The sequence below is a fragment of the Lontra canadensis genome, unplaced genomic scaffold (assembly GCF_010015895.1).
Source record: "Lontra canadensis isolate GAN:19392208 unplaced genomic scaffold, GSC_riverotter_1.0 scaffold27, whole genome shotgun sequence".
NCBI lineage: Eukaryota > Metazoa > Chordata > Mammalia > Carnivora > Mustelidae > Lontra > Lontra canadensis.
In genome coordinates, this window is record NW_022631021.1 from 6,680,206 (window position 1) to 6,703,428 (window position 23,223).

At 36.4% G+C, this 23,223-nt stretch overlaps 1 protein-coding gene across 6 annotated transcripts in view; it reads right to left on the reverse strand.

Moving 5' to 3' along the window:
- COL19A1 (collagen type XIX alpha 1 chain) overlaps window positions 1-23,223 on the reverse strand; it is a 312,492-nt gene that overhangs the window by 287,771 nt on the left and 1,498 nt on the right. For all 6 annotated transcript variants that reach the window (XM_032864437.1, XM_032864441.1, XM_032864440.1 and 3 more), the window contains exons 2-4: window positions 11,657-11,783; window positions 4,692-4,766; window positions 3,746-3,845 (exon numbers count right to left, since the gene is read on the reverse strand). In XM_032864437.1, the coding sequence (XP_032720328.1) occupies window positions 3,746-3,845; window positions 4,692-4,766; window positions 11,657-11,783 (302 nt within the window). The remainder of the gene's footprint in view (window positions 1-3,745; window positions 3,846-4,691; window positions 4,767-11,656; window positions 11,784-23,223) is intronic.

The window sequence follows — 23,223 nt, forward strand, 5'->3', positions numbered from 1 at the left end:
AGGTAATGTAAAGGTCTATGTAGAAAAGACATGAGCATGAGATGAATCTTTCAACACTAGCACAGACAAGGTATGGATCATGATACAATACACAAAGCAGCTTTCCCCATATTTAGGATTATTTCCAAGGGAACTGTTAAGGTTTAGAGAACTTCAACAACTCCTCAGAAACACTACCCATCTTACAAATATATAATTTGGCATTTCTTACTTGTGGAGGGTTATTATATTTTTAAAAAAAACCATAAAATGTAAATGAAAATAGCTTCTAATAGCTCTTTTTTTTTCCTGTGTAAAGCTGTAAAACTAAATAGCTCCTGCTTCCAGAAAGCAACCACCAATTTCATCAAAGAGAGGGACAGAGAGAGAAGATTCCTCTTCACTGGAGATTTATTTATTTGCCAACAAAGCTAAGGGGACCATATCTGTCCATTACACCACTGTGTCTAGCTATGCTATCCAAGCTCATAAAATCTTATTAAAGTTAATTGGTGTTGATTATCTTTTCACACATAGTGTAATTTCCCCTTCATTCTTAGGAACTGTTTCAGTTGCAAAAGACACCAGCCCACAGGAAATCATCCTCAATCAGAGAGACTACAGACTAGAAACATGTATAAGCTCTCCCATCTCCCCTCTTTTGGCTAACAGGTCACAACATTCTAATCTGCTGAACTTAATATGGCCTCAAAATCCTCAACACAGTATTTTGGAGAGCCACTAGCCTTCAGTTATAGAACCTAAGGAATAAGGCTCTTTACTATCCTTGAATTCAATAATAAATAAGGAAATTTTGCTTTCCTGCTACATTTGAAATCAAATAATTTCCCCATTGGCCAGTCAAAAAACAGAGTTTTGCCCCTTTAGAATCAACAATATGTGGGAATTCAATATTTATCGGCTCATAAAATATTCAACTTCTAAGACATTTGTATTTCGTTGACACATTTTTATTTAAAACATGTTTCTACAGAAGCAACTAAAAAAAGGTAAAAACTACACTACACCAAGAAAATAAGGTGCTCCGTAGTATGTGCACGTTTTGTGTACATTTTCTCTCAAAATTTCACCACTTTGCCTGAGTAATTGCCAAAACACAATTTAAAGATAATCAGAGTATAATCATCTGGGATACAGCTCTCAACATATATGTAAATAATGAATTATTTCTTTTGCACAACCAGGAATACTTGGAGATACAAGAAGACAAGGAAATCTCCTCTAAAAGATAATTCCAAAAAACTAGGTAGCATGCCACCCGGAATCTCTTAACCAATACTTTCGTTTGCTATCCCAAGAGCTACCGAAGAAATGGATACAAATTTAAAACAAAACCAAACATACAAAGCCCCTCAGATGTTCCTTGAGCCCGTGTCACCTTTAAGTGTATAGTAATGTGTATCTGTAGGCTCCCTGCAAGAGTCGCCCTTGGGATTCCCCTATTAAGCTAGGCTCAAGGTACTGAGGGTGCCGAAAAGGATCTGACCAACATGCTCATTAAATCTCTCCCCTCATGAATCTCAGCTGGAAGATGACAGAACTATAAAAATCATCTCAGGCACAGAAAGAATCCTCATTTTCCATATAAAATAGCATCTGCCTTTCCCATGTTGATTCTGCAAGGCAGCTTATTTACAAACACATAAATAGCTGCAACTTTACTCCACTCTCATTGAAAAATCAAAATGGCATCATGCAAGAGAAGCCTCCTAGCATACTTGGCTCAGTGAGTGAAATGTAAATGGAGATGAGCCAAGCTACTTGACACTGGCTAGTCAGCTTAACCAGATACCCTCCAGTTTCCTGTAGTAGAGGTACCGGGGTTCTGCTCTGCAGAGCCAGGGAATTTACTTCCATTGATAGCCCAGAGCTAAGGTCGGAAACTAAGTGTCAGACTGGCTGATATCTATTATCATGCATAGTCAAAGAGGAACAGCATTGCCTAAATGCGACAGCAAGATTTCCAGTGTAACTACCTAAAATTAGCTAAATCTTCTTATATTCAGTTCCAGTAAATTTTAAAGTTTTCCCTCCAATCCTTTAGCCACCTGGACAGAACTACAGGAGTTTAAATTGTCAGAAAGAAGGCAGGAGATAAAATGCGCCTTAATTTTTGAACAGAATGTATTGCCTTTCTTAAATTCTTCAATTAAAATTATCTACTACTAGTTTAAAAAAATCTAAATCTCTCTCTATATGATACATATGAGATACGTATTGCCTTCCTTTACTGGATATGAATTCCCAAACACAGACCTGCTATATACCCTGAGGGTTTAATGCCTGCCTATGAAGCCGCCTAGAAACTGCCCACAGCAGCACAGCCCTGTACAGTCCTATCTGCTGAAATGCCCCACCTGATGATCACCCATTCTATCCCCCAACAGCAGATGACTCTCTCCCTTAACATTCTTATTTCTTACCAATTAATTTGCAGTTTACGTTTAAGGAAGTACATCATTAAACTAAATGCATCTAAAGTATCACAAAGTAGAAGGTTTAAAAGAAAGTTTTCTCAAAAAAAAAGGTGAGCAAGGGAGTTAGTTTACACAGAGCATCTGAGAATAGGCAACAAGATGATTAATGCTGTTTCCCTTTGAGGATTCAAATGTGAAGATTTTCAGCAATCCTGTCTGGTAACTTAAATATTAGGCTACTCATCAAGAAGAGGAAACATCCATATATGTTTTCACACAAAAACATCTGTGTTGGGGACTAAACCAGAGTTTTAATGCTTTTTCACTGCAGTGTATTTATAAATTGGAATGTTCCTTTTAGACTCAAAGACTAAATATTATAACGATATATGCTCTATCTACCTTCAGGATGACTCAAGCTTTCTGAATTACTGTGTATCCATCCTCCAATCAGATATGGACCATGGGGGAAGTATTATTGCTCTGTATAGTTCCTGACCAATTGTCAGTATTTAATGGCACATGATACTTTTTTTCTTTTAATCTCAGAATTATCAGTGGGAAACAGTAAAGATAACAAAGGGAAACTTTGGTAATTCAATTTTGAAATACAGTGTGTATCACGACCATTTTATAGTCACGTTATCATCTTATATTACTATGTATTCCACATAATATAGAAGAGGAATACCTAAGGGCTATGTTCTTTTGTTTTAATTTATCATGAAGCATACTAAACGTAGAAATGATTACAATAAATACCAGACTTTTGTCTCTAACTCTACACTGCATTTTTTTTTAAGATTTTATTTATTTATTGGACAGAGAGAGAGATCACAAGTAGGCAGAGAGGCAGGCAGAGAGAAAGGAGGAAGCAGACTCCCTGCTGAGCAGAGAGCCCGATGCGGGGCTTGATCCCAGCACCCTGGGATCCTGACCTGAGCCGAAGGCAGAGGCTTAACCCACTGAGCCACCCAGGCGCCCCTCTACATTGCATCTTATGTTTTAAAGTTCACATTTGAAAATCTTGCTTTGGTTGTATCTATTTTAAACATAAATAATACTTCTTCAAAATGAACTTAATTTCTATTCTGCAAAGATTACACCCATATCTGTATCAGTGAATGGCATTTATACCATAGAATAAGATCAGATTGCAGGGATTATTAAAAACAACAAATATAAAAATAGCCCACTTAACACAGCATTCAAGTAAGGATGATACCACTGAGAAAATTTTTATTTTTAAACAAATTAGTTGGAATTTCCTTAGAAAATAGTTTAAATAGTATTATTAAAATGTAAAGAAAAATTATTATTTTACTTACATGGTATCTCTAATAAGAAATGCACTTCCCAATTTGAAACAGGTTTTATCACCTTCACAAAATGCACGTCTCAGAGAAAAGCGCTCTCCTAGGTCAAAACCTATAAAATGTGACAAATGATTTAATCCAGTAATTTTGTTAAATTTAGGAAACCACAGAGATACTGATATCTGTAAATAGGACTTTTTGTTGTTGTTGTTGTTGTCCTTATCTATAGAATGATTTATTTCAAATAAAATCCTGTTGTTTGGGATCACCAAAATTACTTGATTTCATTTTTCTCCTTTTAGTATGTATACAAGAGGATGAAATATGTTTCAAAAGACTCAAATATTAATTTTCTTTGACCTAGCAATTATCCTAAGAAAATAATCAGAGCAGCTCATTGTAACATCTCTAATGTCTAAAGACAGAAATTAGTTAAGTAAAAAATACCACAACAATTCAACTGAAAGGTAAGCAGGCTTGTTTTTAAAAAAATCATGCCTTAGAAGAATATATATTGATGTGGGAAATGCTTTGATTTCAACTTCAATATACATATTAATGATTATATATGTGTGTGTGAGAGAGGGAGGGAGGGGAAAGGAAGACAGAGGAAGAAAGAGGAATGGTACACCAAAATGGGAATCATGGCTATCTTTGGGTAGTAAGATCTTTCTCATAAATTTCTTTTTCTTTTTTCAAAATTTCTACAATGGATACAACTTCTATAATTTTAAATAACTTTTTTTTTCCTCTAAGAGGCTGAGTTGTTCTTAGTTAATATAGTACTCTGCTCTTAACACTTTTTTCTACTTCATTTATCTTCTTTATTTTTAAACTGTCATATTGATGTTATCATCTTAGATTACAATGTCAAAGAGTCACTTGTGATTTAATACACATATGGTGAGAATTTCACACAAAATACTTCTTTGCCAAGAATTATAATTATAATGCTTACCTGAAACTTCAAGTTTATCTTTGTTGTCCTGGGTAAACTGATGTCCTTCTGTTCTCAGTAAAGGACACTGTTTTTCTATTAAAAAAAAAAAAAAAATGAAAATTGAAGATGTACACTTCATTGTTAGTTGATTTTCTTTTCAAATAAGTTTGAATCAGACAATACAACTAGAAACTTAAGATAAAATGAAAATAATAAACCATTTTACTAAAGTTCTATAGATTGAGGATAAGAATATTACCCACCTCAGAGTACGTTTGTGAGGATTACATATGGCTGGTATAGAGTCAACACTTGTGTTAGCTGTTATTACTATTATTATTATTATTACTATTACAGCTACTATTGATCTAACTTTCTAATTGTTGCTATACATTTTTGACATTAGGAAATTATCTAGCTTCAACATCATTAAATTTTTATATTCAAAACATACTCTAATATTAAAACAAATGAACCAATATTATATTTGAACACAGATTTGATTCAGGTTTCCTTCCCAGGTGATACTGAACTTTAGATCGGAAGGGGACTGTTATGGACTGAATGTGTCCCTCTAAAATTCAAATGTTGAAGTTTTGATCCCCAATATGGTGGTATTTAGAGGTGGGGACTTTGGGAAGTAATTAGGTTTGTATGAGGAGATAAAAGTGGAGCCTTCCTGACAGGATTGGTGTCCTTATAAGGGGATGGAGAAACAGGAACTCCTCCACCCCTACCATATAAGGAAACTGGGAGGAGAGCCCTCACCAGAGCCTGGCTATGCTGGAACCCTGATCTCAAGCTTCCCAGTCTCCAGATCTGCATGAAATAAATGTTTGTTCTTCAAGCCATGCAACCCATGGTATTCTTAGAACAGCTTGAACTGACTAAAGCAGCAATATACATGGAAGTTATCACAATAAAACTAAAAAGCAAAGACATCTGCCACACAAAAGTGGCATATAATTGTAAAAATTGGGTAAAAGCATTGAGAAAGTGTTAATTATGTGCTAGGGCACCTAATAATAATTAAAAAAAAATAAAAGGTAAACTTAGTCTCCACTCATAGTGAGTGTACATACTCTGTACATACTCAACACTACCACAATATCTTAATAGAGTAATGAACATGCATGCATTAAGTTTTGGTTATTTGAGGTTTGTTTAAATCTAATTCAGGGTAGATTCTAAGAAGGTAATAGTTAATTCAGACAAAAATGTGGCCAATTTTTAGACTATGCCAAGGTAACTGTATAACTGGGCAGATATTCTTAAAATTAACTATCAACTACTAGTTAATTAACTATTTTGGCATCACACAACCACAACCTTAACTCTCCAGGTCTAAAATTCATTTGTGTTTAATGATCTAAAAGTTTTCAATACAGAGGGGAGACAAACTGCTTAAAACTAAATGGATCTCTTGCTCTATGAAAAGTGGCAAGTACTGAATCCCAAGTTCAACGGCTCAGCTCCTCAGCCCTTCATTTAACAAATGTATCATGAACTTCAGGGGTGGTGACAGGGTATCATCTAAATATATTTAACTAGAAAAATAAATCAGATTCTAAATAGCACTGTCATTTAATCAGATTTAAAAGTTGCAATACACATATGTGAAATTGTAGTACTGAATAATTGTTACTTAGCTACTTTGGAAACTGCTATCTCAGAGGTCTTAAGGGGAATGTGGGTCCAAAATGATAGTAAAGTTAGATATTCTGTAAACATTACCAATTTCTTTTTAATCCAAAAGCATAGTCATTTTTCTAAAAACCAAGCGTCTCATCAAGAAAATTGAAAACTTGAAGAACTGAAAATTAAAGAACTTTGTCAAGGGAGAATAAGTCCTAAGTAAGTGAAGGTATAAACCAAGTATTTACACTGGAAAACTCAATTGACTTAAGATGTCAATTCTCACTTTTATCTCTAGATTCAGTACGATCCCAATTAAAAATCCCAACAGGGGGGCATATGGTGTGTGTCTATGTGTGAGAGAGAGAAACTGACAAGCTGATTCTCAAATTTATATGGAACTCCAAGAAAACTAGGAAGAGTTGAGGCAAAAATTAAGAACAAGCTGGAGAACTTAAACTATCAGATACCAGAAATGTTTATAACGTGGGATTGGTGTACATCTAAAGAGGTCAGTGGAACAGCGTAAAGAGTCCAAAAACAGACCTGTGTACATGTTGGTTCTTTTCTTTGCCAAAAAGGAGCCATTGTAATTCAGTAGGAAAAGGATGTTCTTTCCAGTAAATGTTTCTGGGTGAACTGCATCTCCACATAGGAAAACACTGAACTTTGACTATTACCTCACACCATGCAGAGAAATAAATTAGTGATGATATCAGACCTAACTAAGAAAGGTAAAACAATAAAGGACTACAGAAAAACAGAGGATGTTCATGAACCTGAGGAAGGAAAGGTTTCTTAAAGGGATACAGAAAGCACAGATTACAAAAGACTGATAAACTGGACTTCATTAAAATTAAAATACTTATAAATCAAAGGACAACATTAAAAGAGTGAAAAGGAGCCCTAGATCTTATAGAACCATAGAGACATAGATTGTATCATACAATACAGACTATTGTAATACATATATCTGATCATGTATCATATCCAGAATATACAAAGAACTCTCACAAATCACTAAGAGTAATCTTGAAAATTCTATTTTGAAAATGCACAAAAATTTAAGCACTTCACAAAAGTCAAGATCCAAATTGGCGACCTGCACAAGAAAAGGTGCTCAACATCATTAATAATCAGGAAAATGCAAGTTCTGAGCCACAATGAGATACTGCTAAATGACTAAAAAAAAAACTGACAGCACCATGACTCGAACCCATGACTGTGAGATCAAGACCTGAGATGAGACCAAGAGTCGGATGCTTAACCAAATGAGCCACCTAGGCACCCCCATCACTCTTCTTTTCTAACAGACATTGAGGAAAATTGTTTTCCTTATTGTAGTGACAAAACCGATAACATAACCTTTGCTTCATGATTAGAGTTGGGAAGGTGAAGAGTAGTAATTTACCACACATGCAGAACTGGTTTGTTTTCTTTTCACTAACAGAGCAAAGAAGAAGCTTTAGGTGTTTCACATTTTTTTTTTTTTTAAAAGCTAAAACAGACTCTGTTGGGCTGAGGAGGAAGCAGGCCTTTTTATTTTATTGTTACTGGTTGCCCAAAGACCTCCCATATATTTCATACTTGGATAACACCTCTGATAAAAGATTATAGAGTATCCTGGGTGAGGAGAAAAACACTGGTTAAAAAATATAGGTAAAGATCATCAGACCAAAATATAATAAAAATAATATGGAAAAGTGACCAAACAAGGTAAAAAAGAAGTGAGAACACAGCTATTTTAACAAAAAAGTCACAAAAGGTCACAAAATCTTCACAGCTTCTCGTGAGCTTGTTGTTTTTGTTGTTGTTGTTATTGTTTTAATACAAAGCTGTTCCTCCAAAGAATACCTGTTAGGAGCTATAATTTTTTTTAAATAATTGGGAAACTTTCCTCCACTTTAAAAATTTAGGAGTAACAAAGTGTATTTGCCAGTTACATGGTACCATATTGAACATGAGGAATTCTTAAAAACACAAAATAAAAGTTCTATATAATAGCATACTTTCTACGCTGAGTTTAAGAGTGTGGTGTGTGTCAATTAATTAAAGCCAAATTTCAGAACAACAGTTTTTCCTTGTAATTTACAAAAAACTAATTTTACAATGTATATGCTCATGGTCTAGGGCCTAAGTTTATAATCAATTCCATCTAGATGTTTTACCATAAGAAAAAGATGTTTTCTAACCTGATGTTTTACCATAAGAAAAAGAAATGGCATTCTATCATCTATTCTTTTACCAAGTCTGGCTTTTTGTTTTGGTTTGGGTTTTTCTTTTTTGTTTTTTAGATGGGGGAGGGGGAGAGATCTTCAAGCAAGCTCCACACCCAGCACAGAGCCCAAGGAGGGACTCCATCTCACAACCCTAAGATTGTGCCCTGAGCGAAATCAAAGAGTCACAGAGTTTAACCAACTCAGCCACCCAGGAGCCCCTGGGTTGGGAGATGGATTTGCTGCTTTTCCTTACCCTGGTTTTCCGTTTTTATTACTTTTGATGGTAACTCAGTACTTTGGCCATAGACCAGATTTAGGAAAGTAGAACAAAAAGAACCTTTAATTTTTCTATATATAAACTTCTATCATAGCGGAAAGTTTTAAGAAACTGAATAAAACAAGTTTTAAGATCTACATAATGTATATTTTTAATTCTCTTCCCCACCCTCTTTTGATAACTGAGCTGAAACTGCCACATTCAAATTGTTTACCTACAATATGAAAATGTATAAATATGCCTTAACTCAAATCTCAATAGTAAAACTGATAAGATTAAGAAATAACTGAATTCTTAATAGCTTCAAGATTTTAAAATTCAAGGCGTATTGAATCTTTCCATATTACTCTTAAATTCTGCCCCAACTGAAACAATATCCCAAGTATAATTAAGCATTCCATAGAGCTAAAATAAAGCAATTAAAGGGCTCAATTTATCCTTCGTATATTTAGGTTTAACAGTAGACTGCTGACAACTTCACAGACTCCAGAGTTGAAACCCTAGCCTCTCCCTCAGATTTGTTATATCTTATTTTTAGATGTAATCACTTCCCTCCGGTAAATGGTTAGTGACCACACGCGCAGGTCTGCACATGAGGAAACTAAAAAGGGAATTTTGCACTTGTGAATCAGAGACACAAGACACAATGAGAGCCCCCTGTCAGGCCATGCCCAGCGTGTCATATTCTTCAATAATCCCCGTGACAGTGCTGTGCTGACATTTTCAATTAATGCAAATGATACCTGAAGTTAAGCAATTTCCATGGCACGTTCAGGATGTGTTGCTTCAGGAACACATTCTCTCAAAAGGCCTGGTAAAAATCAATGTTTCATTTTTGTCTATATTAATTTCCCTCAGTGCTTCATGTTATGTGAATCTTGTTAGAGTTCAGATTAACTCTGAATTCATACTTCTTAGGAAAATCTTTCAGAAAGATCAATTTGGTACAGTTAATTGGACCAGAATATATGTATTTCAGGAGTCCTATATACAGTATAACCTGATTAAAGAGTTGAGATACCAAAGCTGAAAAAGCAGAACATTCTGGGGAATCCCCAAATGGGGAAGTTTCAGTCACACAAGATGATTAAGTTCTGGGTATCTGCTGTGCAACATTGAGCCTATAGTCAACAATACTGAGTTACACACTTAGATATTTCTTAAGTGTTAAGTGCTCCTACCACAACTTTTTAAGAAAGAATTACTAGAGCCAAAAATAACAAAAAAGAAAAGAAAAGAAAATGAAATGAAATAAAGGGAATATGGTAGCATAAATGCAAGACAAAGAAAAGGAAAAAAAGAAGAAAAAAAATGTCAATTAATATTCCAAGTCAGATACATTGCATTAGATTCACCTGGGAAGCTTGTTAAAAATGTAAATTGCTGAATCCCACCCCAGCCAGTCCTGCATAATGGCAGCCTCAGAGTGAGATTTAGAAATCAATACCCCAGATGATTTTTGCTCTAACTAAAATTATAAATACATTTATTATAGATCCTTCAAATCATTAGGAAGAACATTTATTATGTACTAGTATGTCCCTAAAAACTATGTCCTGCTCAACCAGAGATTCATTTTCCTTTCTAACCAAAGAAGTCCTATCCCCTCTGTTTCAGTTGCAAATCGCATTACCTACTAGTGTTCTTAAAAGGAAGAGACATAAAGAAATTAAAAGTAGCAACATTATCAGAACGAACCCTCCTTGTCCTATGGACTTCCTTTTGTCTGAGTCACTTCTGATGTATTTCTCACTGAAGAAGGAAAATGTTCTCCCCCCCCAAAATATGACAGCCTCAGGATATCATTGATACAGTGGTAGAATATTCAAACTTTCATGCAGATTATTAGGAAATGCACCTCCTGCCAAATTAAAACAAAAGTCATAAAGACTTACATAACGCGGAGAGACTAAGACTTGTTATATCTTTATAAGAGACTGTTTTGATTCTATATGTGCTTCAAACTCAAAAGTCTCTACCAGGCTGTGTTTATACCTGTTTAGCAAAATGTATTAAAGGTATATTCAAAAGAGTAAACACAGTAAGACTCAGTTTCAGAATACATCATCATATGTGACCATCGTCAGAATTCATCTTATGTGATCCTTTGCATAGGAGAGTTGAAGTCTCTCTTTGCTTAGCAAATGGCTTCTCCAATGGGTCTAGTTTGACTTACAAGTACATCTAGATCAGTAATTTACAACTCAGAGTTCAAGAAAGGTTTTCCAAATTAGCCACATAATCATTTTTAAAAATCAGAGGTGAGAGTAAATGTTTTAAACTGCCTTCAAGCCATTTAGAAACATTCGTGAAGTTCATAATTTAACAACTGCAAATAAATATCTATTTAGTTCAAAACGTGCTCTAATGACTGTTAATCTTTTGTTCATTTCATCTGAGATACTATGAAACTTACATAAAATTAAACTACGTTTCTTTTTATATCTCCTATTCTGTTTTTCCCTTTTCCCTAATTAAGATTAGGCATGTTCCTGGTTAAACCTTATTAGTGATAGACTTATGTATTTCTAATTTGAATAACTTATAACAAAGGGGAAAAGGAGAAAAATACACACAGAGAAGCATGCACATACATTTATATTTGTAAACATCAATGAGAGAAAAGAAAGTCTATTTAGCCTAATATGCATATGGGAAAATGAGGCAGTTTTAGAAATTCTCAATGTGCAACATAAAAGGTCAATGGGGAAAAATAATGAATTCTTTATTTTGTACTAGTAGATTTAATCTATGGCCTCCTCACCCCCAACAATGTATTTTAATGATTTTAAAAATAACGGACAGGCTATAAATAACATTTGGTGACTGGACAAAAGAGGTGACCTGGATACCTGACTTCTCCCTGACCGTCACGGAAATGGAAGCAGGAAGCAGAAGCATTACCACCCAGAGCCAAATTTTCCAAGAGCCAGCATGCTTCATTGTGCCTCGAAACCATGTGAACCAGTGGCCACAGATCTGCAACAAAACAAAATATTGGAACTGAGCTTCTTGTATATAGCTCCTCTCATCATGATCTCTAGAAAACCCTCATCACCAAAAAGCACACAATAGATTTTTGCAATATATTTAATTATATAATTAGATATATGGTTATAGATGTGATGATACATAATAACACAATATAGGTCTTAATATGTATGAAAAAGCTCCAAAAAATATTTTTTGATTAGGTCCTAATTATCAATGTCCACAAAGCTTCTTCTACCTTAAATTTTCTCTTCTCTATTCTTTAAGTGTGTTTTTAAAAGCTATACCACTTAAAATGACTTGAGTGTGTGTACATATATTTCTAAATCCTGGTAAAACATACCTAATATAAAATCTATGATCTTCTTAAGTGGCATTAAGTTCCTTCATATTATTGTGTGATCACCACCACCATCCATAACTTCTCATCTTGCAAAACTGAGACTCTATAACTATGAAACACTAATTTCCCATTTCTCCTTCCTCCGGCCCCTGGCAACCACCACTTTACTTCCTGTCTCTACGAATTTGGTTACTCTAGGTACCTCATATGAGTGGAATCATACCATTTTTATCCTTTTGTTACTTTCTTTCACTGAGCATACTGTCCCTAAGGTTCATCCATGTGGTAGCATGTGTCAGAATTTCCTTCCTTTTTAAAGCTGAATAATATTGCAGTATATGTATATACTATGTTTTGTTCACCCATTCATCTGTTGATGGACACTTGGGTTGCTTTCGACATTTTTGACATTATTGTGAATAATACTGCTATAAACATGAATGAACAAATACCTGTTCAAGTCCGTGTCTTTAATTCTTTTGGGTACATACCCAAAAATGGAATTGCTGGATCAAATGAAAATTCTATTTTTAATTTTTTGAGGAACCAACATACTGTTTGCCATAGCAGCTGCACCATTTTATATTCCCACCAACAATGCTCGACAGTTCCAAATTCTCCAAATCCTCATCAACATTATTATCAACATTATTACTACTAGTAGTAGTATTTTTAATAACAACCATTCTAGTGGGTATAAGATGGTATCTCATTGTGTTTTTGATTTTTATTTCCCTAAGGATTAGTGAAGTGGAACATCTTTTCCTATTTATGTTTATTGCCATTTGTGTATGTTTTTTAAAAAAAAGATTTTATTTATTTGACAGAGAGAGACACAGTGAGAAAGGGAATACAAGCAGAGGGAGTGGAAGAGGGAGAACCAGTCTCCCCGCAAAGCAGGACTGAGCCACCCAGGTGCCCCACCATTTGCATTATCTTATTGGGAGAAATATCTATTTGAATCCTTTCCCCTTTTTTAAAATCTGGTTTTCTGTTGAACTGTAGGAGTTCTTTACATATTCTGGACATTTGCCCCTTTTCAGACATGATGTGCCAATATTTTCTTCCATGTTGCCCGTTACCTCTTCACTCTCTTGATTGTATCCTTTGCTGCAAAGCAAATTTTTATGTCATCCAATTTACCTATTTATCTTCTCACCTGTTCTTTTGGTGTCATATGCAATGATTTATATTTTTAAAATATAATCTTATTATTCACAATTCTATTTTCTCTACTAAATATTAGTGTTGCATATTTTGTCTTAACTGATACTATATTTTCTATAAACTTAACTATGTTGTTACTGGGTTGAATAATCACTGCTACTAGGGGGATTAATAGACACGTGAAAAGCAATCCTTCCTTCTGTTCAAAGAGAAAATGGATAAAATGCCATGCCTATCTCAACGGAGCCCACCACTGGCATCATATTTAACATAAATGTGTTACCCTCCATAATCATTTGCCTTTCTAAATATAGACTACTACTTTATAGGTATTACAATAAAAGGTTTAGTAAATGGAATCCCTATAATGGAAAACTTAAATATTATTTAAATTAATTTTTATAGTGAAATAACTAACATGGAAATAAATTGCAAATAAAAATATAATGGCTCCTACAGTGTATTTAACAATTGCAGTATTATTAGAATAGCTATTCTAAGACTTCTAAATATGCAAATAATATGAAATCATTTATTTGCCATCATTCAAAGTTTACTCAAGAGTCAAATATAAAAGAATCCATCACACCAATGTCTAAATGTTGTCAGTACACACTCTAGAAAAAAAAAACTAAAGCCATCATCTTTGGTATTCTGCATGTGCCAAATACCCTAAGATCAGCATTTTAAAATTAATTTAAGATTTTAGATATTTCTGGATGAATAGCTGGAAGTAGCAACTGCAATACTAAAATCGTATGTGTGGTTCTAAATATCAAACATCTGGTTTTATGTCTTATTTCTTTTGAACTCTTTCATCTAGATATAGTCCTAATCCTCATATGACTTATAAACTTATCCTATTATTTCAACAGTTAGTAACTATTAAGGTAATTAATTTTATTTCAAATAAATGAACTCACAAATATTAATCTAATTATTGAAGAGATACTTTGTTCATAGTTTTAAGCAGCAATTTTTTATCTTCTAGAAATTTTTGTTACTTAACAGGATTTCAATTACTAAAACCTAGACAAGAAAAAAAGAGTAAGTTTTACACTACTATAATCATTAAATATTCAATGAAAAATTACCATACAAATAATCTTAAGGTACAAGTGGATTAAATCAGAAAATTTTACTAGATATTTAAGCAGTAATTATCCCTGAACTTTCAAAAAAAAATTCAGAGAATTGGTAAAGAGGGTAAATAATTAAGTCAGCAAAATTACCATACTATACTCGACAATGGTATTTTTTTGACAATGATATTATAGGAAAGGAAATTTGCAGGCAAGGCTCTCTTGAACACAAATGAAAACTGTCAACAAAATTTTCACACAGTAGAGGAAACCGTCAACAAAACAAAAAGGCAACCTACAGAATGGGAGAAAATTTGAAATGATATATCTGATAAGGAGTTAATATCCAAAATATATAAAGAACACAAACAGCTCAACACCAAGAAAACAAAAAATGGAGTTAAAAAATGGGCAGAGGACCTGAAGAGACATTTCTCTGAAGCAACTCTTATTAAAAATTGATGAGTTAGCAGTGTAGTATAGTGGTTGAAATCACAATTTCATGTCTGGACTTTGTCACTTAGGAACTTAGGAACGAGTTATGTAATTTCACTAAGCCTTCATTTATTTACCTGAAAACTGATAATAACACTAGCGAAAATTATATAACACTTGGGAAAAGTATAGTAAATGTCCTTTGAACATATTAAGTATTCATAAAAATTACCTATTATAATTGTCTGCTCTACATATTCACAAATAATAATACGTAAAAATTTAGTTATAGTCATCTCCTCAGCCTGAGGTTGACACTGATATTTGGACAATGAAGAAGTGCCAAAGCATCCTAGAACTTTATGTTCATTGAAGCTTTGGTCCCTGTTATAACAACAAAGCTCCAGAGAGCTATACAACCATAAGCATATCAACTCAACCTTGAGGTCTCCTAACTGGTACCTTGAGCCACTTAGAGATTGATAGCACTTAGCTTCAATCTCATTTATGCAAAATGTTTGAAGAAGATGTTATGGAGAGTTGACTAAATGTCCTAGTTATTCTACCCTCCATTGAAAAGAATCTCACCAAGTTCAGCAAGAACTTGAAAGAGGAAACCTTTTCTCTCCCCATCTAATTCAACTTTTGGTGGTATTTCCAATAGCTGACCACTCCCTACTTCTTGAAATCCTCACTCTCACTGGACTTCCTGTGCTCACGCTCTCTGGGATTTTCATTCATTCATTCATTCATTCATTCATTTATTTATTTATTTATTTATTTGACAGACAAAGATCACAAGTAGGCAGAGAGGCAGACAGTGAGAGAGGAACGGAAGCAGGCTCCCAGATGAGCAGAGAGCCCAATGCAGGGCTTGTTCCCAGGACCCTGGGATCATGACCTGAGTCGAAGGCAGAGGCTTTAACCCACTGAGCCTCCCAGGTGTCCCTGGGATTTCCTTCTAAATCCCTTCTCAAATCTTGTTTCTACCTGATTTCTTAATCCTGGGATCTGTGAGAGTTCCTTGCCTCCTTGCCCAACTCTTTACAAGGAACGGCTCCTTAGGTAATCTCACCATTCTCTTTGCTTTAAATGGTATGTCGGATAATCCTGAAATTTGTATGCCCAGTCCAATCTTCTCTGAATATTAGACTGTGTAGCCAGCTGCCTATTCCAAAGTCCCTCTTAGACGTTGCACAGACACCTGTAACTTATTATGTCCAAATTAAATGCCTGATTCCCAACCACAACTAACTCCTGTCATGCTCTTCCCAGTCTCAATTAGCACCCATGGAAATGCTCAAACCAGGAACTCAAGCATCACATTGATGTTTCTGTCTTCCTCTTCACCATCTCCCACATCCAGTCAGCAAATCATACCAGTGTTACCCCAAACCCATCTCAAATCCATCCACCGCCCTCCATTGCTCTGCTGTAATCCTATAATCCTAGTTCAGGTTACCCTGGTCTAGACTCCTCAACAGCTTCCTGACTGGGCTCCTGGGTTCCTGACCAAATTCACTCACTACATCGCACTAGAGAGCTTTTCTTTCTTTCTTTTTTTTTTTTTCTTTACCAAAACAAAACAAAACCAAAAAAGTTCTATTTATTTATTTTTGAGAGAGAGCGAGCACATGCATGCAAGTGCACGAGTGGTGGTGGAGGGGCAGAGGGTAAAGCAGACTCCCCATTGAGCAAGGAGCTCAATGTGGGGCTCCATCCCAGGATCCTGGGATCATGACCTGAGCAGAAAGCAGATGCTTAACCGACTGACCCACCCAGGTGCCCTAGAGAGCTTTTCTAAAATAAAAGGTGAATCAAGGCCCTCCCCTGCTTTTACCCTTTAATAGTTTTCCATTGTAATTCAGATGTAATCCAAAAGCCTTTCTATGACCTAGAGGCCCTGACTAAACTACCCCCTACCCTGTCTCCAGCCCCATTTTACTGTTCTCTTTACTGATTACCTATTCCTCAAATTCCCATGCTCTTTCCAAACTCAGGGCTTTTGTGCACGCTATTACCTCAGGTGTTTACTAGTTGAGGTTTCTGTTGTTTTGATCCTGATTAAGTACAGATGTACTCTACTCTGAACATTTTTTTCCCACTATGAACATCTGGTAAAGGTTTGGCAAAGGGACAGGTAAACTTGGTAAAGGTTTTAAAATAAATCCTTGTACATGTTTTTTGTTTGTTTGTTTGTTTTGTTTTGTTTTGTTTTAATACCTTTTCCAGATCTTTAACCCCTGCTTCAAGAAGTTGCAGGGCTGGGAAAAACTTCTGTTGGGGTCTTTCTGGACCTTTCCTCCAGATCCTTCTCACTATCCTTAGAACCCACTGTTTTCAGGCTGCTGCTTGCTGCTCTGGACCCACCTCCAATGCCCTCCAGGAATTCTCAATTCTGGGCTTTGTCTACAACCTCCTTCATCATCAAAACTTGTCAATTTTCCATTTTGTCCCCTCTGATCCCAGCTAGGTGACCAGCAAGATACTTCGAGAAATTCAAGCCAACATTATCACAATTTAATGTGTTGTTCTTCCCAGGTAAGATTTAAATATTAACACAGATCTTCAATGCTTTCCCAGTGGACTGACCAATAAAGAACCTCAGAATAATACATGTGGATGCTGAGGTTACTGAAGGCCTCAAGTCATTTTTTTTTTTTTTTTTTATGGACAAAGATGGCTCATGGCACATTTTAAGAAGGACATGGGGAGTACTTGACACATGTTCTCATTTTCTTAACTGAATTTCTTTTATATGTGGTATTTACTGAAAGAAAAGCCTTTCCACCCATATCACGAGCAGGGTATAGAGCATGAGATCCATGTACTATATGTTTAAATACATGAAAGTTAAAAATAAAGCTAATAAAACTAAGAAAAACGTGTTTTTTCCTTTTATCTTGGCAAGTATACCTTCACAAAGACCCAGAAGCCTAAGTCAAGTTGAGAACTGAACAGAGCAGGCTGCAAAGGATGAACTAGTCTCTCGGCTGGACCAAAGCTCTTCTCTCATTTTTTCCCATTCCTGGCTTGGTCTGCACCATGAGGAGCCTCACCCACGCGCATGGGAACATACCAGTAAATCTAAGCTCTATCTGCAACAGCTGCAAGCAGTCACTCCTTGATATCCACTGGGGCCTAGAAGTGTTCCTACCAGTAACTTAGTCGTTCTGGGAAGATGAACCCAAGGAAGAGGTCTGCCAGGTCCTGTAAGAGGACTAAGGATCATTTGGCCAGGGAATTTCAGGATCTGCCCAGAGCCTCATCCAGCAGCTTGGGCTTTGGGTGGACAGGTCCCCTTAACTCTGTGGATTCCTAACCCTGAGAGAAGAAGCACATCCAGAGTGAGGCCATATAAAGACCTTCCAAAATGTAAGGCCCAGAGCAGGGACCTTTTACCTGGGCCTAAGGGTGGTACAGAAGACAAGTATCAGGTCCCCATTCTACAGATACAAAATATTAAGGCTCATAGAGAAGATTCCAGGGACTGAGATCTAAGTCCAGTTTTTCTTGACTAAGAAGTGGTGTTACACCATCAGGATGTGGGATATACTATCATATCCCATTATAGTTCCTTTAAGTTTTCAGCTATTCTCTATCAAGATGCTAGTCAGACCCAGGCAGTTCCTTCCCAGCACTACAAATGATCAAAGTCATAACTGTGAGTGGGCCCAGTACTGGCAGTCTCAAGCAGACAACAGTGCAGGAGCTTATGAACGCTCTAAAATCCTGCAGATAGCCCTGTCTGGAACTGATTTCTCATTGCCATGACAACAAAGAGATAAAGGTTGCCTGAAGGTCTATGACTCTACCTCTAACCCATTATTCTCACCATCTTGGCCAACTGGAACAGTATTGGATACTGGTTGGGGTAAGGTAATTTAAAAAGGAAAGTCACTATCCCTTAAATTTCCTTTATTCAGCTCTTGAAAACCTATAAGGCAACTACCAAAATACTTTAATTAAGACATGGATCTTTAAAAAATTCCTTATTAATCTAGATTTATGTACAGAGAACACAAAAAGGACAGAAAGGAACAGTGGAAAACAGGGTGCCTGGGTGACTCAGTTGGTCAAGAAACTGCCTTTGGCTCAGGTCATGATCCCGGAGTCCAGGAATCGAGTCTTGCGTCAGGCTCCCAGCTCCATGGGGAGTTTGCTTCTCCCCTCTCATGCTCTCTCTCTCTCTCAATAAATAAATCTTAAAAAGAAAGGAAGGAACTGTGGAAAACCTTAATCTTTCATTCCATCTGTACAATGAGCTTCCCACTATGGGCCAGGGGAGGAGACATCAGTCATTGGGGATATAGCAGGGAGCCAAATAGAGGAGGTCCCTGGTGTCACTCTGGTCAGGGAGACCAAAAACTAACAAATGCGTATGTTATCTTTGCAAGATAGACACCAGGAAGTAAAGGAAGGCAGAGTAAGTAGAATGTAAAATACCAGGCTTCCTAGATAGTATGGTCAGGGACTTCTTAGCACAAGCCTTTGAGTAAACCAAACTAAACCAAATATGCCTCCAGAATGCGAATCATTTTACTGATATGCCCGCTAACATTTTATAATGCTCACTCTGCATCTTTGAAATTTGGTACTAGGTAAAGGGTCAAAACATTAGAGTTAAGACAGAAATAGAAAATAACATGGGAAAGAAAATGAAAGAGGCAAAAGAAGAAAATAGGAAGAGTCCTAATTTGCTTTGCATAGACCATTAAGTGAGCAACACCACATTTCAACTTTGAGGAAAGTGAATTTGATTTGTCAAATGACTAAAAGAATTCATGTTTTCAGAGTATTCATTATAAAGAGAAATGCTGTGTGGCTGGGTAGGGGGTCAAATCTTAAATCAAACCTCTTGACTACCCTGCAATACGCCTGTACATAACTCCAAGAAAATCTGGCCATAGTGTCATGAAGTCACACATCTTGTAAATAAGCAAAAACAACAGGTGTTACACATCTGTTCTTTTACCAATCTTTAGAATCTATCTTTAGTGAAGCTACAGCAGAGTCTATAAACTATTGGAGAAAACCAGCTGAAAGGCCATGCCTATAGAGCTAAATTCTAAGCCAATAATAGGACAAAAATTCCCAAGAGCTCAGAACCAGATCTAGCATGATTTCATAATTTTATCATTGAAACTGAAGTTAGTTTGCAGAAGTCTGTTGAAGCTTAGGCAAAGTGTCTGCCTTCATTATAATCTAGAGAAAGCTCTTGACGTTTATATTTTAATTATAGGCATCATCTTTAACCTAAGAACTCAAGTTAGAAATTTTAAAAACTTTTTCAATTCATTCTTTATCCCTCCCAAATCAAGCTTCTTTCAAGTCTATCAAATCTACTTTTAAAACTTTTCTTTGAATCCATACCAACTTCTTCATCCTTACAAAAAATAATTGACCTTGCCTCCTTACCATTTCTGATCTGTCAAAGTGCAGCAGACTCCTAACTACGTTCCTTTCCTTCAGTCTGGTTCTACTTGACTCTATCTCCCCACTGCTCAAGAATTCTGTAACAGCGAATCACTTAAGTGCTCTGCTTTATTAAGGTCTCCTGGTAGTTTTTCATTGGCCATTTCTAAGGGAAGCTCTCAAGGCTCTCTCACAGCAGGGTCCTCAACTCATCTGACTAGTCTCATGGCCTGCTAACTCCTTCCGAACAAACTTTACACCATCAAACTCTTCATAATTCCCCAAATGTGCCAGACTTCGGCACATGCGGGTCTGGAGGCTGGGATGTCCTTCCATTTCTCTTTCCAATTGGTGATCACCTACTCTGCCTTCCACATGCGGTTTAAATGTCATGTCCTCTATGAAGTCTGCAAGATCCATCACAGAGCTCATTTACTCACTGCCTTGCAATCCAACCGAGCTCTGAACCCACCTCTGCTTCAGCGTGGTCTACACTGCATTTTAATAACCTGTGTGCATTCTGTCTCTTCTCTATACGGAACATCTTGTAGGAAAAAAAGTATCTTATCATTTGTGTTCTGTTCAAACATTAAATAATGTTTAAGCACTAGCATTTGGTAGGTGCCTGCTTGATCAATTTGTAGAATGAATATAGTCCAAGGTAACACATTTTCAAAATTAAACAAATGGAGGTTCAAACTGTTAAGTAATATATCCACTATGTATTTAACATTTATAGAAGATATAGGTGGAGAATTATTGCTAAAAGAAGGCTCAGTGAGCATAATTTCAGTTATTTAATGAATGCACAAAAGATAATACTACTGAATTTTTCTTCCATCACAGAAAATATATTCCCTGGTTCTTAATGTTTATAATTCCCTAAAAGTGATCAACTCTAACACACTTTCCCAAACTTCTATGTTATTTCTCCTGCCATGTCAAAACTAGTGCCTATTTCCCAGAAGGGTCCAACCTCAAGTTCCCTTTGAATGTGCTTAACTGATTCTCTTCACCCTCAACCACTTGTTTTATTGGTTCACTTCTCTGACCTATCGTCTCCGTCAACTTTTTTTGGTACCATTCTCAACTTCCATCATTATGAGTGCCCTACATTTTTTTCGGATTTCAGTTCTCTAGTTCCATTTCCACAGATATATCTATATCAGTGATCCAATGCCACTTAAAATTTTAAATTAACATAGATGTATATATTTTCCTTACGTAGCAAGTTTTTCTAATTTTCCCATTTGAAGGGCCCTACTAACTTCATGATCTAATAGTCTTACAATCTCATGATTATTTTTTATTTCTCTCAAAGAGAGGTGTCAAGATCCCGTGGGCTTCACAGATATCATGGGATATCATGGGTAAGGCCCATTATTCCCACTTCTGCACCTGCCATCTAACAATTTCCAGACTTCCTCACCTGATTGTCTCACAAAAGGCCTACAAAATAACACCCCAAAGAGCCCCTTGCCTCTCAGTTTCTCCTTTCCAACCTCTCCTTGGCAAGTGCTATCTGCTCTCCTCATCTCCGGTTTCATCCAGCTTGGATTCTCTGTCTTACCAGGCACATGACTGACTGCTCACTCCCACCTCTAAGCCTGCACACATGCCATTCCTTCTGGCTGGAATGCCCTCTCTCTTGCTCTTCTGCTAAGCCTCTTTATTCTCGGTCCCTTTAAAATATATGACCTTAAGGCAGCTTGCCTTGAATAACCCAACTCCAGTCCCATTCATTCCATTTTTTTCAGCATCCTTTTCTGATTATATATTAGCATCTCTCTAGCCCTGCTAGTTTGTATTCCTGCTAATTTTTCATTTTTCACTTGAATTCATATTTATGTCAATTAGCCATATGAATATGGTTTCTTTTTGGTTTTTTGTTCTGTTTTTATTTAAATTCAATTAACCAACATATAGTACATCATTAGTTTCAGATGTAGAGTTCAATAATTCATCAGCTGCATGTAACACCCAGTGATCATCATATCATGTGCCCTCCTTAATGCCCATCACCCAGTTACACTATCACCCCACCCCCTCCATCCACCTCCATGTACAACTATGGTTTCTAGTTCCATATATTCTCTTGCACCTAAAACCATCCACTCTGTATACCCACTAGGCTTGACTGCCTGCTGGGGGAAAATGAACTATAATTTCAGCAGGAGAGATTAAACAGAAGGATCATAAAGTAGATGGAAATTTTCTATTTCTGGAGAATACGATGGGCTTCTGTCTGTTTTAGATGATTTCCAATGATTCCAATACAGAGATAATGTCCTAAGTGTGAGAATGATCACATTTGGTTTTCTTTCACCTTTTTGGTTTTCCCCTGACCTTTTCATATCATGTTCAGTCTCATTCCCCTGCTCTATCACTACATCTTCTCCCTCTTTCCCAGGAAACCCCACTTAGATGTCTGGCCAGCAAGTTTAAGAGATCAGACTGAACAGAACCTCATGGAAGCACGTGCCAGATAGCTCCTCCATTTTCTTCCCCTAGGGAGAGAATGAATTGTTCTACTCCTGGAAACCCCCTTCCTCCTTTCCACCCTGAAGAGATATTCCCACTCAAAGAATCCTGTCAACCTTCCTCAGGAAGAAATTTTAGGTACATTTTGCACCACCTGAACATTTAAACATCTCAATTCCTCCTTTGCAGGTGCATATCAAAAATCTCAGAGTCTTACAGCTCTCTCCTCACGCATCAGCAAAGAGATGCTGGAAACCACACATCTGGTAAGTTGTTTTTTGGTTTGGGGTTTTCTTTTCTTTTCTTTCCTTTCCTTTTCTTTTTTTCATTAAAAAAACAAACAAACAAACAAACAAAAGAACCTCGTTAAAAATGACAGTACCGCTTGGTTTGGACTGAGAGTAGTAAGTGCCATTGCTCTTTCGCTTTTTGTTGAGGGTCGGGGTAAGGAGAGATGTTGGAATTCCTCCTGAAGGTCCCAACCATCCCTGCCCACCCCACCCCC